We start from the raw sequence: 18,610 nt of genomic DNA on the forward strand, positions 1-18,610 counted from the left end.
GGGGGGGGAAGTGACACTTTTTGAAACCAAAACTAAAAGTCAAAGGAACTGAACTAAAGAAACAGTTACAGATCTGTCATTTTGCATGGCAGTTGTTTTATAAGGGTACAATATGGAACTTTTAGTTTTGGTTTCAAAAAGTGTCATTTCCCCCCCCCCCCTTTCTCTGCTTTCAATGTACAAAATTAAATTCCGATAGGAATTACGATGGAGACATCTTGATGCAACAGGTGTACGGAGATATGTGCTACTCTGTACTTCAGTAGGTTGGAGGCTAGTTGTGTTGGAGGATGGCTATAGTCTTCGGGATCGTCAGTCTTGCCTACTCCTAATACCAGGGGTGTATATTTTCAGTGTTTAAAACCATAAAACTTAATTCATATTTCCTAGACCCCCCCTCCCCCCTTTACCACACTCTCCTCCTGGCATGATAAGAGAATTACAAATAAATTGTGGTAGGTTAAAAAGGAATTAGATGAAATGTATAGTTCATGAAATATTTCTATACAACAATTAATCATGTGCAAAATATACACCCCTACCTATTCTTCTGGAATCTTCAGGAAAGGTGTATGCCGGAAAAAATGTCCTCACTTTGTGGACCAACCATACTGTTTTATCACGACGGCAGTCTGGGACAAAGTAGAGGTCTTGGCAGTCTGTATAGAATTGATTTCTTTCGAACTTTCGTTTGTTGGCATTCCTTTTTCCCCTGACAGCCAGCTTTTCATTTATGTACGGTTTCACTGTGTGAAATATCAACAATCTAAATATGTCATTTATGTCATTAATGGCTGTTAAACGGAAAGGTATGTTGCTGGTGAAATCGTTATAGCTTAAGTGTTTGATCAGCAATACACGGAAAGAAAGTTATGTTACATTTTTAAAAATTACATTAAAATTTGTAAAGAGTGGGGGGGGGGGGGAGAAGTGACACTTCTTGAAACCAAAACTAAAAGTCAAAGGAACTCAACTAAAAAAAAATAGTATTACCTGTTTGAAACCTCTTTAAGGCCAAAATTATATCCTCGGATGTAAGTTGCAATCACATGATTGGCACTTTCGAAAGCATAACAACTGAACGCCATGGATGGTCCAAATCGGCGGACATGTTCCGGCATATGGTAAAGCATGTGAGTATTGTAACTCAAGCACGATTCGCCGTACATCTCCGCCAATTTTGAGTTCAGGACCATTATCATGGTCTTGAGCTCAGCCACACAATCAGTTGTTATATGCTCTTCGAGACAGCGCAATATGTGGAATAAAAACTTGCATATCAGACGTTGTTCATCTTTAAGATTTGCCAACTGGAAAAAAAAACATTGTAATAATTTAAGGGAAAACTAGCTCTTTCGCCCCTAGCCTCTAGGGGCTTCGCCCTATATACTTATTGGAAGTCCACCCTCCTCAATAGAAATATATATATAATATAGCACACGTGCGCAAATTTAAAAAGAATGTTATTGCTATACAATATAATGAAACTGAAATAAGCTTTAAATTCTAAAAAGATTATAATATGGTAAAAACCTACCTCTGCATAAAATATCATATGGTAAAAGCCCAGTACTTTGAATTCAGAACTTTTCAAATTGAGGGCTAGCTTCTTCTCTGTCAGGCGCATGATGGACGTACGGGGAACGCGATCAAAATCGCCAACAAGCTTCAATTGATCGTTGATTTCATCTATAATTGGAGTTACTGCAGTTCATGGTAAAATATGGGTGATAAGGAGAAAATTTTCAAAATTTAAGTTCTTTAAACTTTTCAAACTAACACTCTTTTAAGCGGCATAACAAGGCGTACAAATAATGTGTAATAGATATAAATCTAAAAATGCAGAATTTTATCGCAGTGCCGAGAAATGCGCGAAGAAAACACCTATTTTACGCGTCATTTCTTTAGTCAAATGCAGTACATCCCTGTAATTCTCTCCATTTGAACTAAGTCTTCTTCTTCCAATTCTGGATAACTATTACGTCCTTTCTTCAGGTACGTCATCACTTTCTTTACATAGCCCAGGTGCAACGCGTGCATCGGATCACTGGGGGTATCTTGTATTAAATCCAAGCTCGGGTCAAGCTCAGAAAAACTGGTTTTCATGTTCTGATTATTTTCCTCTAACTTGCGGAATTTCTCGTCAGACCTCGGCGTACCCATATTTTGACTGTCACTGGGGTAAAATACATTCATTGATTCGAACAATACCAAGTTCTTTTGACGGAGATAAGTCTGTGAAAAAGCCATCCCTGGAAGGTCACAGTGTGGGCATCCATTTTTTGATCCATGGCCAAGAATGCCGAATACATCGGCTCTCGCAACGGCATCGTGGATGATGGTTCTACATTGAAAGGTATGTCCAGGTAATCCTTCTTGAATTAGTTTGTTGATGAATCGGGTAACATTATCCAGAAAGTTGTAACTGTAGGGACGCCTCCTCGTCTTCTCAAATATGCTGACTGGCAATATAACACTGAAATCCTTGTTGAAGAATAACCTGAAATAATAAAGAAGAATTAATAATAATAGCATTTAATACCTTAGACTTAAAATTGTAGTTACTGATTTATAAAACGTAAAGGCTGGTAAAATTTTACCGTAAAAGTGGTAAAAACTAGGTTTACTTATGGTATTAATTAAGTCCTGGTATACAGTAAGACAGATTTTTATATATGTATGCAATAGAAAAAAGTATCAATTGTAAACTTAGTTTTCTTTCTTATTTCTTTATTGAATGGTTTCCTAAACTTTTGCTTTAAAAATCTGGGCTGTCAATTGATGTAAAACAAATATTTTGATATCCTTTGAAATATAGGGTGCCAATCCTAAAAAATATTTTTTCGAGGGTCATGCTGTATATGAAAAGAACTTTATCCCAACCCAACCCTTTCAAATCCACAATATATTAATTACTTACCTAATCCAGACAGTATAATAGGAGATATGAGATCCCTGAGCTGCTTTCACTCCGTCGCCCGAGATGTCAAAAGTTATATGATCATCAACGGCCTGTTGTCCATTCAACCGTTTAAAGTCTGTGATGGCGTCTTGGAGGATCTCATAGGTAGGGAATCTGGAAAAAGAAATATATTTTTAACTAATAATAGCTTATAATATTGTTCTCAAGTTGTTGCAGGAAGCAATATACCAAAGAATGATCAAACTGATAATTAGAACACTTGAAAGTTTGTTGTTAAAAAAGGAGAAAAATCGACATGTTTAAAATGGACGTACGGAAATTCTGGTAATGATTATAGAAATGCTACGCTTTCTAAATCGTATATAAACATACCTGCACTCAATCAGTGAACCAGGAGCATTTGTAGGATTATATTTGTTTTCTTTGATTTCAACTTTGTATTTGGGTTTGAATAATGTATTATATGACGGAAATTTGAAAATACACGAGCGTTTCAGAATTGCCAGGATGATTCTAACTTTGTTGTGAGAGATGGGGTTGTCTAGAACACAAACGCTTCTGAAATCATTAACAATTTCTTTCTCAAGTTCTGTAAGATGTTTGAAGGGATCCCCGTCATGATCGCCATCAGGTTCGCCATCAGGTTCGTCATCAGGGTCATCGTCATCATCTGGGTCAAAATCATCTTCAGGTATATCAAACAATTCGACGTGTTCCCAGTCCTCGGCATCTTGAATGCTGTCATTGTCTGCATCATTATTATCGTTGGTATTATTGTTGTTAATATTGTCTACAACAATATTAATGTAGTTTGTTTCTTCAGGATTGTTATTTAATCGCTCCAAAACTTGGTTTGCGTAGCATTGATAACATATACTTTCGGTTTCCTTTGTGAAGTTGGTATTGCAGCCTGTACAAACTTTACCTAAAAAAATACGATGTTAAACATGGTGTTTTATAGTTATAAACCTTCCCGGGACCTATGTGAAGGTACCCTGTAAAGGAGAACCCAATCGGTTCAGCGGTTAGCAAGATCCTTTTGAACAGACACACAGACATCCTGTTACTTTAGTATAAGGATAATGCCGTAAAGAAAAACTAGTCAAATTAGAAAGTTAAAAAATTAAAAATTCCAGAAAAAGTAGATAAATGTAGAGAGTGGGTGAAGGTGGGTTAGGTTAAGGGATCCCATGTAGAATATACACCCCTGGAACAAGGATATCTTGAGACAAACTTAACTAACGTTTGATCAAACCAATTGTTTGAAATTTAGATTGAAAGGAAAATAAAAAACAAAAATTGGGAGACAATGTTTGTGGGAATTTGGACAAACAAACAACAAACAGACAGACCGACATCGTTCTACTTTATATTACAGATATTGTAGGTTACCTTTTGACGATGCAGTTTCGTTCTCATATTCCACATCCATCAAATCCTCCTGCTGTTCTTCTTCTAGTAATGGCTGACTGTCTTCACTTTGTGGAGGTTTCTTGCGCCATTTTCTGTTTCTCGTTGCATTACAGAAGAGTTTTCTTATGGACCTCAGTTTATGCTGCAACTGGAAAAAGATTACATAATTAGTGAATTACTTATTTAAAATAATATAGGGGAGTTGTTATGGATCGTTATTTGGGCAAGCTACACGTGTCAATTGATTACAGTACATATGACTATACTGGTGTAAGAGCAAGCATGTTTATAGTGCGCTGACTGCAAGTGAAAAATAGAAATTAAAGTCGAGCATAGATTATACTTTAAGTACAGTAATGAAAAGTAAGGTCTCATCTTAAATATGTAGAAATAATTAGTTGTAAAAAGTCACCTGTACATTTTTCGTCTTATCTCCACTTCTTATACGCTTCAGTAGAGCTTTAGAGAGTGTACCAATCAAATTGTCTCCCATTGCAATAACGTCTAACAGGGGTGTATAGGTAACTCCTGAAATAAGAAGTATATGTTATAATCAGGGATGTATATTCTGCATGGGATCCCCTGCTCAGGGGGGGGGGGGGTGGAAATAAAAAATAAGTGGTTGGAGGAAAAAAAAATGTAAAAATTAAGAAAACTGAAAACATTTTTTCCATTTCCCCCCCCCCCCCTCCTTGGTGAAAAAAAACTAAAGAAATGTGTGGTAGGAGGGATAAAATAAATGAAGTATAGAGTTCTTTAAATATTTTTCTATTTCCCCCCCTACTTTTTCAGAAAAATCAAGGGGGGGAAAAAAATAAAAAAATTTGTAGCAGGGGAAAAAAAATAAATCTTGTGCAGAATATACACCCCTGGTTATAATAATAAGGTTATTACTTGTTTACATATAACGAAAGAAGGAGAAAGTAAAAAAGGGGGGGGGGGGGAGTGACACTTTTTGAAACCAAAATTAAATGTCAAAGGAACTCACAAAATAAAGAGTTAGAGTTACAAACAAGAAAATACCCTTATTTATTCTTTGATTGTCTATAAAATTAATTAAACTTACCTATCAAAATTGTGATCCAATTATACATACGTCATCCAGCGTTGGTCTGACATTTTTTTACTTTGAAAAAAATAACTATATACAATATATACATAAAATTTTGTTTGTTCCAGTCCTGACCTGGATAATACCTATATAAATTTCCTGCCTTCCCTGAAAAGCCGACGAACGCATATATAATCGAGCCCCACTGGTCGTGACTTTTGCAGAATTCTGCAGTTGCATGGAGTTTTATTATAACAACAATGTTGAACCCAGAAAATTTGTTAATTTGCTATAAAATAAATAATAATAAATAATAAAAAACAACATAACAAAAATATCAAAAAACAAAAACAAAAAATAAAACATATCAATTAAGATCTCCTAGAGAGCTATAGCCAGAAGCTTAAAAAACTGTACACGTGCATACGTAATCGTCGGCTTTAGGGGTAAATAATGTTTATTAATGTTTATATGCAGGAAATTATATATCTGCACGACCAGTGGGGCTCGATCACTGTCACCATGGGTACTTAATTATAAAATATATGGGCGCTGCAATCAAAGAGAGGTTAACGTAAATGTTCTGAAAGAACAAATTGATGTTATCCTCTTAGGAAATACCCCCCCCCCCTAGAAAAACGGCCCCTGGCCTCTACCTAGCCGTATAACTTAACCTAGCCTAACCTAACCCAGCAATTTAGTTTGGGGGGGGGGGGGGGGATGGGGAGTTAAATAATACAAACAAAATTTTCTAAGAGGATAACGCCACAAATTACAATTAAAATTCGCTTTCAGCATGGATATCCGGAGGCTGGATGAAATCGCCGGCGGCGAGCTCGGCTTCTCCTAGCTTCTCCTTTCTCTTCCCTGAAAGGAAAGAACATTGAATTAAAAATGAGAAAACTAAAGCGTTTTTTAATGAAGAAACTCAAAGAATTCTGAAACATTTTTTGGTTAAAAACAATTTTTTCCCCTGCTACAAAAGACAACTAGCCATGAACAAGAGCATGTGATTTGAAGCAACTTCCATCATTGATCCACTTATTTCTTTTTTCCCCCTCCCCTCCCCCCCCCCCCGGAGCAGAATATACACCCCTGCAATAATTTCGTAGTTTTTACCTTGTTACTCTGGGTTTTATTTAGAAAAAAGGGCTGACGTTGGTGAGGAAAGGTGCACAGTCGGCTTCATGGTCAATGACACGTCTCTCGGTATCATCCAGGCGGGGTCTCTCGTTCTCGTAGAGATTCTCGGGCATAGGTTCAATCTTCTTTAAGTGTGTCTCTACCCAACCGTGATGGTATAAGAGTTTTACTATTTCAACAGCGTCATCAATGCCACATGATTCTTCTTGAACTCGAATATTTAGCTTGGAGAAGAGTCTCAACATCCTAACCATGAGGGCGTCCCATCTGTCATGCAGCTCGTGGTATTGGTATGGATCCATCCTAATTTGAGGAATGATTATTTTGTTTGTCTTGTTTATTTTTGGGAGGGGTGTGATTAATGTTTTTTAACTTTCCGGTATTTTATTTGTCCTTAAACAAGGGGGGGGGGGAGAAGGCCTGGAGCTCCGGAACCTGGAGGCCTATCCAAAAAATATTAAAACTTGGGAAAATTCATCATATAAGAATGATTTTATCCCTAATAACCTATACTCTCAGTCCAAAGATAAAGCCTATACTCCCTGTTTACGCAAATGTGTCAAAACTTCCCCCCCCCCCCCCCCTATTTATTTAGAACAAATTTTGTAGCAGGAGAAAAAAAATAAATCTTATACAGCTAATATACACCCATACCTGTTATTATGATGTACGCGTACCCAGGTGATTAACTTGAATAGCCTGTTATTCAGAACTATCTGAAAAGGTAGAATATTTAAGAAATAAAAAATTACAAAATAAAAATAGCTCGTATTCATTCGAATCCGGTGGATAGGAACAGGTGTTCTCATTCATACGCCAAAAAACTAGGTAACTAGCATATCGTATTATATGCATGGTTTTCTACGAATATAAAAATCTAAAAGCATAAGATTAAAAACAGTTATTTTTAGCCAGTGCCTCCGGCACCTCTGGGCCAAAAAAGTAGTTTCATTCTTATAATTGTACTCCTATATTTGCGACAATCCGTTTATACTACGGTGCAAGACATATATTTATTAATTTTACATTTAAAAAAGTCCTGTATATTACGTAAGCTAAAAAGAGTCCCAAAAATGGGAGAAAAAACGAATACGAAGAATATTTTAGAAAGAATTTTCAATAATTAATGATAAAATTTGAATTATAAAACAGAATGATACATATTAACGTCTTAATTCACTGTAATTTCACTAAAAATGATTACTAAAATACAAAAATGCACCGTAGTCATATAGTCCAGTTGAATTATTGCGCCGATGGAAAGTTACGGTTGCCAACATACAGATTGAATAGGTGGCAAAACACTTTGCAAGACAGTTATATTTTTAATCGTAAAATTGCAACGAATAATAACATTTCATGAATTATATAAGTTATGCAGTTTTAATTAATTAACCGGTAAAATATTAAAATGATATTATATACATAAGGTGTTTTTTAAAGTTTGGCAACTTTGTCCAGCACGTTGATTTTATCATCTGAAAACAGGGTTACGAAAGTTAAATAAATGTAAATTTTTTTTAATGTGAATGTAATATATTTTTGGCAATGACTTAAATGAAATATCATCGATAAAATATAAAAAAATATATTGCAATGGATATAAAAGAAATATTTTTCAATATAAAGTTGTATACCTGTACAGAGCATGTGCATGAATGCCGCTATACCGATTGAAAACTATTGTAAACAATGAGTGTTATAGTTCAAGTCTCTTAGAGAAAATACGTGTTATATCCAAGTATGATTGACAGGAGATGGTCCATGTCACAAGATTTATATGAATGTCAGTTAAGAACTCCTAGAGAGCTATATATTCAGAAGTTTAAAAAAGTACTTGTCTACCAGTCTTGGCTGTTAGTGTTGATATATGGACCCTGCAATCAAAGAGATGATAGTCAGATGTTTAAAAAAGTACGTGTCCACCTTCAGTCTTGGCTGTTAGTATATGGACCCTGCAATCAAAGAGTGGTTTGCGTAAAAGTAAGTGTTTAAATAATTTTAATATAAAAACATTAATAATATAGGACCTTGAGCGTACGGTTTTAGGCTGCCTTCGATTAACGGTTTAAGTTTTACTAGCGGCTATGCCCCTTAGAAGCCTCTAGGGGCACTTAAAGTAGGAAGAGAAAAGTCGAGGCCTCATCCTATTTTTAATTTGAGTTTCAGCTATAGATTAAAATAAATAAAAAGCTTCGTTGTAAAAGAGAACAATATTAATATATATAATAGGATAATTGTTTTAAGCCTTTTTTAAACCTTTTTGATTTGATCTAAGAAACACTTTTTATCCTATTCTTAATATTAAATAATCCGGGTTTAATATATATGAATGTAAGAAATATTAATAAATTATATTTAAATTGAATATTGTTTTTCAGGTTCAGCAACACTGATTCATCAGAAATAACTATTTGGGCGCTGCAATTAAAGAAGGGCTCACTTAGTAGTAAGTTTTAAATAATGTAATAAAAAAATCAATATAATTTAGGACCTTACGCATGGTTTTAAGCTACTTCGATAAACTGTTTGTTTTATAATTTTTTAAACCTTTTTGATATATGATATAAGAACGACTTTTTATCCTATTCTTAATATTTAAAGTATTCTACTATTAATATATATAAATAATAATAGAAATATTAACAAATTATATTTCAATTAATATTGTTTTTCAGACTTAACCAGGAATCAGATTCGTGAGAAAATATATGGGCGCTGCAATTAGTGAATGGTTTACATAGAAGTAAGTGTTAAAATAATTTTAATAAGAACATGGATATTTTAGGCCATGTTATTAAGACTATCCTTTAACGAAACCTTTTTAATTCAACCTTGCTACGAAGCCTTGTGTGATACCGGTAGAGTGTTTGAGTTCTTAGGGAACCACACTAATTACATAATATTATCTTGAGTTAGACAGGTTTTATAAGCTGTAAACAGACTAATACAATTAGATATGTCATTATCTTTAAATTATTTATTATAATTTATATAATAGCACCTTTGAAATAAGCTCATATTATATCCAACCTATATTCGCCCTTTAAGGTTTATGATTGTTTTAAGCGTAACGAAGTTTTATACCCTTAATAGAAAGATATTATAAGATGTGTTTTATGTAAAATAATATTAAAAATATATATAAATTATATTTCAATTAATATTCTTTTTCAGGTTTAGCTTCGCACACAGCTGGGTGTATTCTCTGATTATAAGCTGACCGCAATTCGACCGTGGAACATTTCTTAAGCACCAACATGAAGCTGTTGCCATCAGAAATTCATCCGTTAAAAGTAAGTGTTTAATTATTTGTAATAAAAGATAGTTGGAATAATCCTACACGCAACTACGGCAACACCTCGGCCCCAAAAGGTAGTTTCCATGTATACAAGCATAACAAATATGAAGTTAATATACACAGACACACATCGAACTACCTTTATGAAACTGTATACTAAATTATATTAACAATTAAGCTATTATTAAATTTATTAGATAGATATTAAACTGGTTAGACAAAAGTTAATACATAAAAATAATGTACTAGATAGGTAGCTATTTAAAATTAGATTTTACTACTTTATATTATTGAAACAGTACATTCAGGATATTATTAAAATCTAAACAGCATTACATTCATCCTCGTGCATGTTTACTTCGTGAAGAACAGCTGCCAGTTCGGCAGCCTGGGCAGCGGCGGGCAGCAGAGGGGAAGGACGGCAGCGATTAAGATGTGTAGTAATCCATCCATGTTGATATAACCTCTTACAAACCTCCCTCTGGATCTCGACATTGTCAGTTCTGGCTCTAATCTCTAGACTCTCTCTTAGTACTAACATACGACTATTTAATTCATACCATAACTCCAAATTCCCGTTATAAGACATTCTTAGTTTCTCTCAGTCTGGTTATGTATTGATAACTGAATTAAACTTTCTCTAATAAGCAGGCACATACACAAGCTGTATCTACTTTCTCCATGAAATTTTCCCAAAACCGTTAACTTTCCTTTTTGTAAGGCCTTTTTGATTTGTTAATCCTTTAATTGCTTAATTTAAAAATGAATATTCTTTTTCAGGATTTTGGAGTTGAACCAGTTTTGAAGTACGTGGAGCTTTGCAGTTCCATGGAGAACAACGAGAGTTCCATCTCAACATGTAACAGTCACAGATTATACAAAAAATTTCATTATTTATTATAACGACAATGTTGAACCGAGAAAATATGTTAAAATATGTTAGTCAGTTAAAATTAACAAATAATTTACAGAACGATACTAATAAGTTTTATTATGACGATCAATGTTGAACAGAGAATATTCTGTTAGTCAGTTAAAATTAACTTAAATAAAGCGTATTGATTACAATCAGTGTTTATTATGACGACAATGTTGACACCTAACATTCCACAGCTAAAATTCTAAAAAATATTAACTTTAACATATAAAGCGTATTGATTACAATCCGCCCAATCGGTGTTTATTAATTAAGTTCTACTCGAGAGCTCCAAACATTCCACAAGCTAAAATTCTAAAAAATGTTATTTACAGAAACGATACTAGTAAGTTTTGTAGTTTCAGTATTGACCTGGATAATATCTATATGACCTGTTATGTTATAATATGAAATAAATTCTAAATAAAATCATTATCATCATTATATTTTATTTGCGATTTTTATCATTAAGTAGAAGGATGTTTGTTTGGAAAAATCTGGACTTAGCCTAAAAATTTACCTAAAAATATTGACAAGAATTTAATTAACAAGTAAGAATGGAAAAACCTACCTTAAATACTGGAGATCTTGAGGCAAGTATAAACTTGTGCACTTTTAATTTGGAGGTACTAGTTTCTATCAAACAATCAGTAAACTCTGGATCCTCAAAACAATTCTCCAGGTCACCAGAGAGACAGGATACTGCACTTTCAGGTCCAGGTTTTATAACTTCCAGCCAAATAGTCAGAGTACCTCCAGGTAGGAGACTTGCCTGATTGTTCTTCAGTACATTAATCTCCATAAAAGCAGCATTACAATTTACCTCTCCAGGTGGCACTGTTATCAATCGACATTTAGGCATCAGTAGTAGACTGTTGTTATCTTGGATGCCAATCTTTTGTAGTTTCAGTATTGACCTGGATAATATCTATATGACCTGTTATGTTATAATATGAAATAAATTCTAAATAAAATCATTATCATCATATTTTATTAATTTCATATTCCATATAACGAAAGCAAATAGTGCTGAGTAAAAGGATGCTTTGTTTGGAAAGTATTAGGTCTGAATATTTCCTCATTATATTTTATTTGCGATGTTTATCATTAAGTAGAAGGATGTTTGTTTGGAAAAATCTGGACTTAGCCAAAAAATTTACCTTGTCAATTTTTACCAAAAAGTTGGTCAAATTTTACCAAGTTTTTTTTTTTGGCAGAGTCCAAAAATCTGGACTTAGCCTAAAAATTTACCTTGTCAATTTTTACCAAAAAGTTGGTCAAATTTTACCAAGTTTTTTTTTTGGCAAAGTCCAAAAATTTGGACTTAGCCTAAAAATTTACCTTGTCAATTTTTACCAAAAAGTTGGTCAAATTTTACCAATTTTTTTTTTTTGGCAAAGTCCAAAAATTTGGACTTAGCCTAAAAATTTACCTTGTCAATTTTTACCAAAAAGTTGGTCAAATTTTACCAAGTTTTTTTTTTTGGCAAAGTCCAAAAATTTGGACTTAGCCTAAAAATTTACCTTGTCAATTTTTACCAAAAAGTTGGTCAAATTTTACCAAGTTTTTTTTTTTGGCAAAGTCCAAAAATTTGGACTTAGCCTAAAAAAATACCTTGTCAAATTTTACCAACTTTTTGGTAAAAATTGACCAAATTGTGTTTTTTTGTCTAAGTCCGAAAATTCGGACTTAACCTGAAAAATAGAGTTGTAAAATTGACCACATTTTTGGTAAAACTTCCAAAAGTGGTAAAATTGAAAAAAAAAAAAAAAATTTAAATTTAGGCTTCATTGTATAAAAGTCATTATTTTAAAGTACTACAACTGATTATGAAGAGCTGTTTTTTATTTAAAACACAAAAAACGGGTTTTTTTGTTTCGTCAAATTTTACAAAAAAAATGGTAAAATTTGACTAATTTTTTGGCTAAAATTTTTGCTGGTAAAATTTACCACGAAACTGGTATATTATACCAGGTTGACCAGCTTTACCACTTTTCTGGTAAAACGAGTTTTTTTTCTGGTATTTCGTAGAACCTGGGTAGTAGCAAAATTATTATTATTAAACCAGAAAAAAAGAAATAATATAGAGATTAATCTAGTCCAAACTTTAGAGCATCAGTACTAGCAGTTATTTAAGTTCATTAATTTTGGAGATATTAGATCCCAGAAATATTTTACCGTAAAATATTAGTATTTTAATACAGAAAACAGAGAGGAAAGGGCATAATGAACACATATACTTGTGCATTTAAATGTATTTGCTCATTATATCCCGGTTAACACACATTTACTTGGCATAAGTAACCTTTGAGAAGCACACATTTGTTAAGTTAAGTTTTTCCTTTTTTTTTATAAATGTTCAAAGAGTATAAGACAAAAGTAGAGGCACGAACAACTATATAGTAGCTTCGCTACTGTAAAATATTTAATTTCTGTCCATTATGTTTTGAACATGTTAATATGTTTACCTCTTTGTCTGCTTTGTCTTCCTACAGCATTTAGTTTGAATATTTTGATTACAGTTTGATTTTTTAGTAGGGGCGTACAAGTAGAGGGGTAAATAACTTATTACTCACCCCCACCCCCATCCAAATATTAAGAAAATTTTCTAAATTTACACACCAAATGTTAACCCTAAGTTGAATAGTAGGGGTGTAAATGTATAAATATTACACTCCAACAAATAGTAATTTTGTGACGACAATGGAAAATATTGATTATGTAGAGGATGGACCACCAACAGGACACTAAAAAAGAACCCCTCATGTGGTCTATAATACACCCCTCTAAAGCTCCCTACCTCCTACCACCCCCCCCCCCCCTCCCCTTCGATTTTGATATACGGATGGGTTTCATAACTCGTAAGAAGGTGTCATAATTTTCGTGTGCGGCCTAGACAAACCCCGTGCACGCCTCTGATGACAACTAACAACTTTTAGAGTAGCTACTCTAACATTAGAAATATATCAAATTCCTGTTACTAATACTCTTCTCAGCAGCTAAAAAACACAGGTAATTAATATTGGAATAAATTATGGGTTTTCTACCGGCTACGCCCATAAAGTCCTCTATGGTTACTTGCATATTCAATTTTATTTTTTAAAAGTAAAATAAATTTTTTTTAAGGAATGATTTTTTTTCGGACGCCAAAACCCTTCCCCCAAATAGTTATAATGCTTCCCAGAACCTAGAAGAAGCTATATTGTAAAGAAGAACCGGTTAGCAGTACAGACAGACAGACACAAACAGATCCTGTTACTTTTATATAGAAATTTACCTCTTTCTTCCTTTCCTTGATCAAATAACTGTCTACTCAAAGTTCCAGATGATCTAAAAACATTTACCAACTAAAAAAAGGGGTATAGTCCCTTTCGTAATATCGCACCTTATGGGTCGATTCTTCGTATTTTTAACAGTAGCTTTTCTCCTATTTCTAGCCCCTGCGGGGCCAATTACCTAACCCTGTAGGGCAATCACCTAACCCTATATAACCTAACCTAACCTAAAATAACCTATAAAATTAAAAAAAACGACGAATCGCCCCTTATGGGATTATGTTACGAAATGGAATATTCCCAAAAAAAGTTGTTTTAAAGCGAAGCTTTTCTGTAATTGGGGTCACAAACAGTGAGCTCTTTTCGTTAATTCAAACTGGTTACAATTGTCCTTTAGATTCCAAACTTTGCATGGTGATTCCTGTGGTGAAAACAAATTTCAAAAAACGCGCGGCTAGAGCTAACTACACATGAAAGAACAAACTTCTTTGTAGAAAATATATTTCGCTTTATTCAAGCCTTCTCAATTCTATAAAATTATAACCATATTTGCAAAAATTATTAAGAAAACAACAAGCTTCATACTAGTTAAAATTAATATAAGTTTAACAAAAAACAAGTTAAAAATATTAAGTACTTTGAAAAAAAGAATTTTTAAAACAAAATAAAATCCAAATCTTTTTACTTTGAAATATGGTGTACCTAATTGTTTGAAAGTTTATGTACAACCGAATTATTTATTGTAAAGGAAGGGGGGGGGGGGGTGGAGAAGGGAAAACAAATTTTTATGTGATAAATTATCCGATTGATATGATTTTTTTGGATACTGATTTCTAGTACCATAAAATACAATGTTATAAGCGAAGCATCTGTATAATTGAGTCCTAAAAATATCAGTATGTTCTTAAACAATATTCTGTATTTAAGAAGTTTTTCAACAAATTTATTTACAATTTGTTTTGATTTTATATTCTGATTATTCAGTTATGAAACTCTACTTTTGTTAATGTTCGTTTGTCCTACCGTTTCAGAGATTCGCTTTTATGGATGTTGTCATCCTTGTCTTTTCTTAAATTCAGCCATTTTTTTGTGGGAGCTCCACTCAATTTTTTTTCCAAAATATCCATCAAAGCAAAATATCAGACGGTTGGACAAACTATATAGAGTGTCAGAACTTTATCAGCAAAATACAAACCTTAATTTTAAACAAAATTGTATATAAATTTGTACAGAATTCTGTTTAAGGCCATACCTACATTATTTTTAGGATTTGATTATAGAGATGCTTTAATTGCCTATAATACGAAACATTATTTTTCAGTAGGGCTAAGAACCAGTTCTAATCCAGCAGATAATAATCAGTTTCAAAGCCATTCTGAAAACAGTTTTACCTATATCCAAGTTCCACCAAGGCTCTGGCATATTCTAACTCTCCAAGATACCTAAAGTTTTAAAAAGTGTACATTTTCTACATTTAGGGTAGGATTGACCGTTCATTTGTAAAGAAATGCAAGAGGATATCGCTAACTGGCATGGTCCTCCTTTACAGTGTAGCTTCTTATAAGGCCATGTAAGGTTTATAACTAATTAAGGTATCACTCTCCTAATTTATATCGCCCCTAGAAAGAAAAAGGTCCAACCCCAACAAAAAAATTTTAAAACTAAAATAGTGAGGCTACTTTATAATTCACTTTGTCTGTCCATCAGTCAGTCCGTAACGCTTTTGGGGAAATGTGATTTCCTCGAATGCTATTTAAGAAAATCACAGTGAAGATTTCGATGTCCTGTGCGCATCTGGTCTATACATCGTTTTGTCCGTTTGTCTGTCGTTCATTTTTCCAAAGACACAAAAACATTTTATTAGATTTCTTTATTTTTCACTCTTTCAAATGTTTCATGACGACTGAACATCTGCTTTATAACTCACTTTGTCTGTTTGTACATACTTTAGGATGTTGCCATCCTTGTTTTAAGAGTTACTTACATATTATCATCTTCTGTTACGAGGCTGTCCAGGTAATCTTCATAATTTTCAAACTAAAACAATTAATATTGATATACTCGATATATCATTACTTGGATGTTGCACCAGATTGTGTTATTGTGTTTTAGAGACTTGCAATGCAATGTCCATCAATAATTCTAGCATAGGTAAGGAGTAATTTGAGGTGCATCAATTTATTAGTTCATTGCAGGTATAAGGTATAACCAACAAGGGAAATAAATCTAAAATAATAATTGGGGGGCAAATGGACAGGTCGTCAATTTTACGATGTGTTGCCCCCCAACGACAGCTGAAAAACACGTATAGGTTTCGTGATTTTTTTCCGAATTAATTTCGTTATTGGTATAAGCTGAGTTCATTGCATTGTCTTATCCCTTAAGATTCCTAAGATTATTAACGCATGTTTGACCATAGCATCGTGTTTAATTCTTATCAAAGTTATTTTCGACAAAGCACAAAATGTGTTAAAATTGTGTCAAAAATGATCCACGTGACCTAATAAAATGAAGGAGATGAGAGGAGAAGTGGGTAAGAAAACCCATAAAAAAGAGATGGATAATCCCTCATTTTTATTACGTCACCTGGAACATTTTTGACACAATTTTAACACAATTTGGGCTTTGTCTTAATTTCAAAAAAGTTAAGTAAGAAATTTACGATGACAATACTCAATAACTGCGTGTTGCCTCGTTTTCGTGGAGGTAAGTTTTCTATATTTTAAGTTTTATTACCGCTGAATAATTAACAATCACCTGTAAAAACTCTTTGCACGCCACTCGGTTAATAAAAAATAGTTTTTTGACTGTTGGGTGTTACTTAACATGCTAATAAACAGTGGTTTAAATAAGAGATCTATAGTATAGATGTATATATTATACAGACAACTACCTCCCTTCAATTTTCAAAGACCTCTTTCGTCTGCTTCTAAATCATTTTCTGCTACTTGGCTGTGTAATATAAGCGATACCATTGGTTGATTTTCAATGACCCAATAGTAGGGTTGCATAAGACGGTTGCGATGGGGAGATACAGTTATTTAACCCTTTCTCCCTCTAGTGTTTAAATAACAAGGATTACGGCAACCATAAGCTAGTAACGAAGGACGAAAAATTCTAGAAGTAAATACTGACAAAGTTTTTTAAAGAGCAGATTTTTAGATGTCTAAAGAATTATTTTTTTTTTGGGGGGGGGGGTAAATCACGAAACCTTTCAATTTAGTACTTTTAATAGTGGCATGGAAAATAAAATTTCCCCCATAACGTAAAGGACGGACGGATAGACACAGTAATTGGTTCTAAAAATTAATAATTATACCTGATCAAAGAATGCCATAATTTTATAAAACTTGGCATATCTGAAATCAACAACAAAAAAATGTATTTAGATTCAATATTTATGGATTGATTTATCATTACTTCGATCTTACAACAGCATTTGATGTTCCTTAACAAAGTGAACCTTGTAGCAGACTAACATAATGATCTAACTTTGCATGATGATTCATGAAACAGTTATATACTATTATAATAAAGCGTATCAACTATAAAATTACTAGAAAGCCCTGACGTAAAAGCCCTGTAAAAATGTTGAAAAAAATACAACATATTGTTTAAAGTCATATTTACAAATTAAGGTCTTTTTTTATGAGATACCTCGCTTATTGTTCCTTGTACCTTGTTGTTCTAGGAATTATTATTCAAAAAATCAGATGAAGAGGATAATTATATCAAACAAAAAAATTTTAAAAATCAGCATTTTTAAAAGGGATGTACGGACTTTCTGATAATGATTATAGAGCTGCTTAGCTTTATAAATCGTACCTAAATATTACATGAAAGACCAATTCTAACAAGACAATTCTTACATGCCCAAATTGACTATCCGTTAAGGTCAAACATACGGATGGACCGACCCTAATTTTAGAAAAGATTGGCTAAAAAATTAGAATAACGCCAAAAAATGAAAAATAATTTTTCCACAAAATATTTGTAAAATGTTTCTATTATGAATAGAAAACAACTACGGACTTAATGCAAAACTAATTTACCCACCATTCTAGTAGCATCACGGTTTTACCCAGTAGACCAACAGTTACACACCCCCTCCCCCCCCGCCCACCTTCTTCTAATTCTTACTATTTCATTTGGTTACACGACAAACGCAGGAGTCCCAAACGTCGGAGTGGACAAACGCTGGAGTGTTAAAATATTAATTTAAGTAAGTATTTCTATACAGGTTAGGTTAGGTTAAGATATGAATATACAAATAAGCCCCCCCGCAGGGGTTAGGCATTTAAAAAACCTAAAACATAGTTTAAAATAGGTTAGGTTAGGTTAAGGGTCCACTCCTCCGTTTGTCCACTCCTCCGTTTGGGACTTCTGCGTTTGTCCTAGTACCTTTTATTTCCTGAAACGGATCATGTAGAATAAACGTTGATATTATGACAAGGGAAAAATAGTCGTCGATTTAGGTTGCTAACAAGAATTAGGTTATATAACATCCAACATCCAACAAACTCTTTGATTGCATGACCATTATCTGGAAGTCTAAACCGTGCATGGTAAAAAGTTGCTCAAGTTTTTG

The 18,610-nt window shown here is 33.4% G+C and overlaps 4 protein-coding genes across 5 annotated transcripts; all 4 read right to left on the reverse strand.

Moving 5' to 3' along the window:
* Window positions 1-12: 12 nt before the first annotated feature.
* Window positions 13-1,659, reverse strand: LOC145332541 (uncharacterized). The gene is made up of 4 exons (XM_080177541.1): window positions 1,538-1,659; window positions 994-1,310; window positions 543-766; window positions 13-328 (listed from the first exon to the last, which is right to left on the reverse strand). Exons 1-4 carry the CDS (start codon window positions 1,625-1,627, stop codon window positions 186-188), a joined length of 774 nt encoding a protein of 257 aa, XP_080033667.1. The 5' UTR covers window positions 1,628-1,659; the 3' UTR covers window positions 13-185.
* Window positions 1,660-1,908: 249 nt separating this feature from the next.
* LOC145331166 (uncharacterized) lies at window positions 1,909-5,512 on the reverse strand. Its single transcript, XM_080175790.1, has 6 exons — window positions 5,403-5,512; window positions 4,749-4,864; window positions 4,316-4,484; window positions 3,296-3,848; window positions 2,921-3,076; window positions 1,909-2,500 (listed from the first exon to the last, which is right to left on the reverse strand). Exons 1-6 carry the CDS (start codon window positions 5,428-5,430, stop codon window positions 1,909-1,911), a joined length of 1,614 nt encoding a protein of 537 aa, XP_080031916.1. The 5' UTR covers window positions 5,431-5,512.
* Window positions 5,281-7,339, reverse strand: LOC145332542 (uncharacterized). 2 transcript variants are annotated; one of them, XM_080177543.1, is made up of 3 exons: window positions 7,185-7,339; window positions 6,507-6,833; window positions 5,281-6,254 (listed from the first exon to the last, which is right to left on the reverse strand). In XM_080177543.1, exons 1-2 carry the CDS (start codon window positions 7,337-7,339, stop codon window positions 6,527-6,529), a joined length of 462 nt encoding a protein of 153 aa, XP_080033669.1. In that variant the 3' UTR covers window positions 5,281-6,254; window positions 6,507-6,526. The 2 variants fall into 2 exon arrangements, with proteins under 2 accessions (XP_080033669.1, XP_080033668.1); XM_080177542.1 differs by having other exon boundaries at window positions 5,281-6,833.
* Window positions 7,340-13,610: 6,271 nt separating this feature from the next.
* Window positions 13,611-17,395, reverse strand: LOC145331612 (cilia- and flagella-associated protein 299-like). Its single transcript, XM_080176377.1, has 5 exons — window positions 17,342-17,395; window positions 16,007-16,059; window positions 15,414-15,464; window positions 14,025-14,077; window positions 13,611-13,746 (listed from the first exon to the last, which is right to left on the reverse strand). Exons 1-5 carry the CDS (start codon window positions 17,357-17,359, stop codon window positions 13,703-13,705), a joined length of 219 nt encoding a protein of 72 aa, XP_080032503.1. The 5' UTR covers window positions 17,360-17,395; the 3' UTR covers window positions 13,611-13,702.
* Window positions 17,396-18,610: the final 1,215 nt, after the last annotated feature.

The sequence above is a fragment of the Acartia tonsa genome, chromosome 11 (genome assembly GCF_053477335.1).
Source record: "Acartia tonsa isolate MP-2025a chromosome 11, ASM5347733v1, whole genome shotgun sequence".
NCBI classification, from domain to species: Eukaryota; Metazoa; Arthropoda; class Copepoda; order Calanoida; family Acartiidae; genus Acartia; species Acartia tonsa.

What these genes read in the sequence shown, in the direction of transcription:
- LOC145332542 (XM_080177543.1), bottom strand. Translation starts at nt 7,339, where the DNA reads ATGAGAACACCTGTTCCTATCCACCGGATTCGAATGAATACGAGCTAT. An exon ending in CGCGTACATCATAATAACAG is followed by an intron (nt 6,834 to 7,184) that starts GTATGGGTGTAT and finishes TCCTCAAATTAG; the next exon opens with GATGGATCCATACCAATACC.
- LOC145331166 (XM_080175790.1), bottom strand. Translation starts at nt 5,430, where the DNA reads ATGTATAATTGGATCACAATTTTGATAG. An exon ending in ATAAGACGAAAAATGTACAG is followed by an intron (nt 4,485 to 4,748) that starts GTGACTTTTTAC and finishes ATCTTTTTCCAG; the next exon opens with TTGCAGCATAAACTGAGGTC. An exon ending in TATTATACTGTCTGGATTAG is followed by an intron (nt 2,501 to 2,920) that starts GTAAGTAATTAA and finishes TTATTATTTCAG; the next exon opens with GTTATTCTTCAACAAGGATT.
- LOC145332541 (XM_080177541.1), bottom strand. Translation starts at nt 1,627, where the DNA reads ATGCGCCTGACAGAGAAGAAGCTAGCCCTCAATTTGAAAAGTTCTGAA. An exon ending in ATATGATATTTTATGCAGAG is followed by an intron (nt 1,311 to 1,537) that starts GTAGGTTTTTAC and finishes TTTTTTTTCCAG; the next exon opens with TTGGCAAATCTTAAAGATGA. An exon ending in CTTAAAGAGGTTTCAAACAG is followed by an intron (nt 767 to 993) that starts GTAATACTATTT and finishes TGACATATTTAG; the next exon opens with ATTGTTGATATTTCACACAG.
- LOC145331612 (XM_080176377.1), bottom strand. An exon ending in GTAACAGAAGATGATAATAT is followed by an intron (nt 15,465 to 16,006) that starts GTAAGTAACTCT and finishes TTAAAACTTTAG; the next exon opens with GTATCTTGGAGAGTTAGAAT. An exon ending in TCAAGGAAAGGAAGAAAGAG is followed by an intron (nt 13,747 to 14,024) that starts GTAAATTTCTAT and finishes TGTGTTTTTTAG; the next exon opens with CTGCTGAGAAGAGTATTAGT.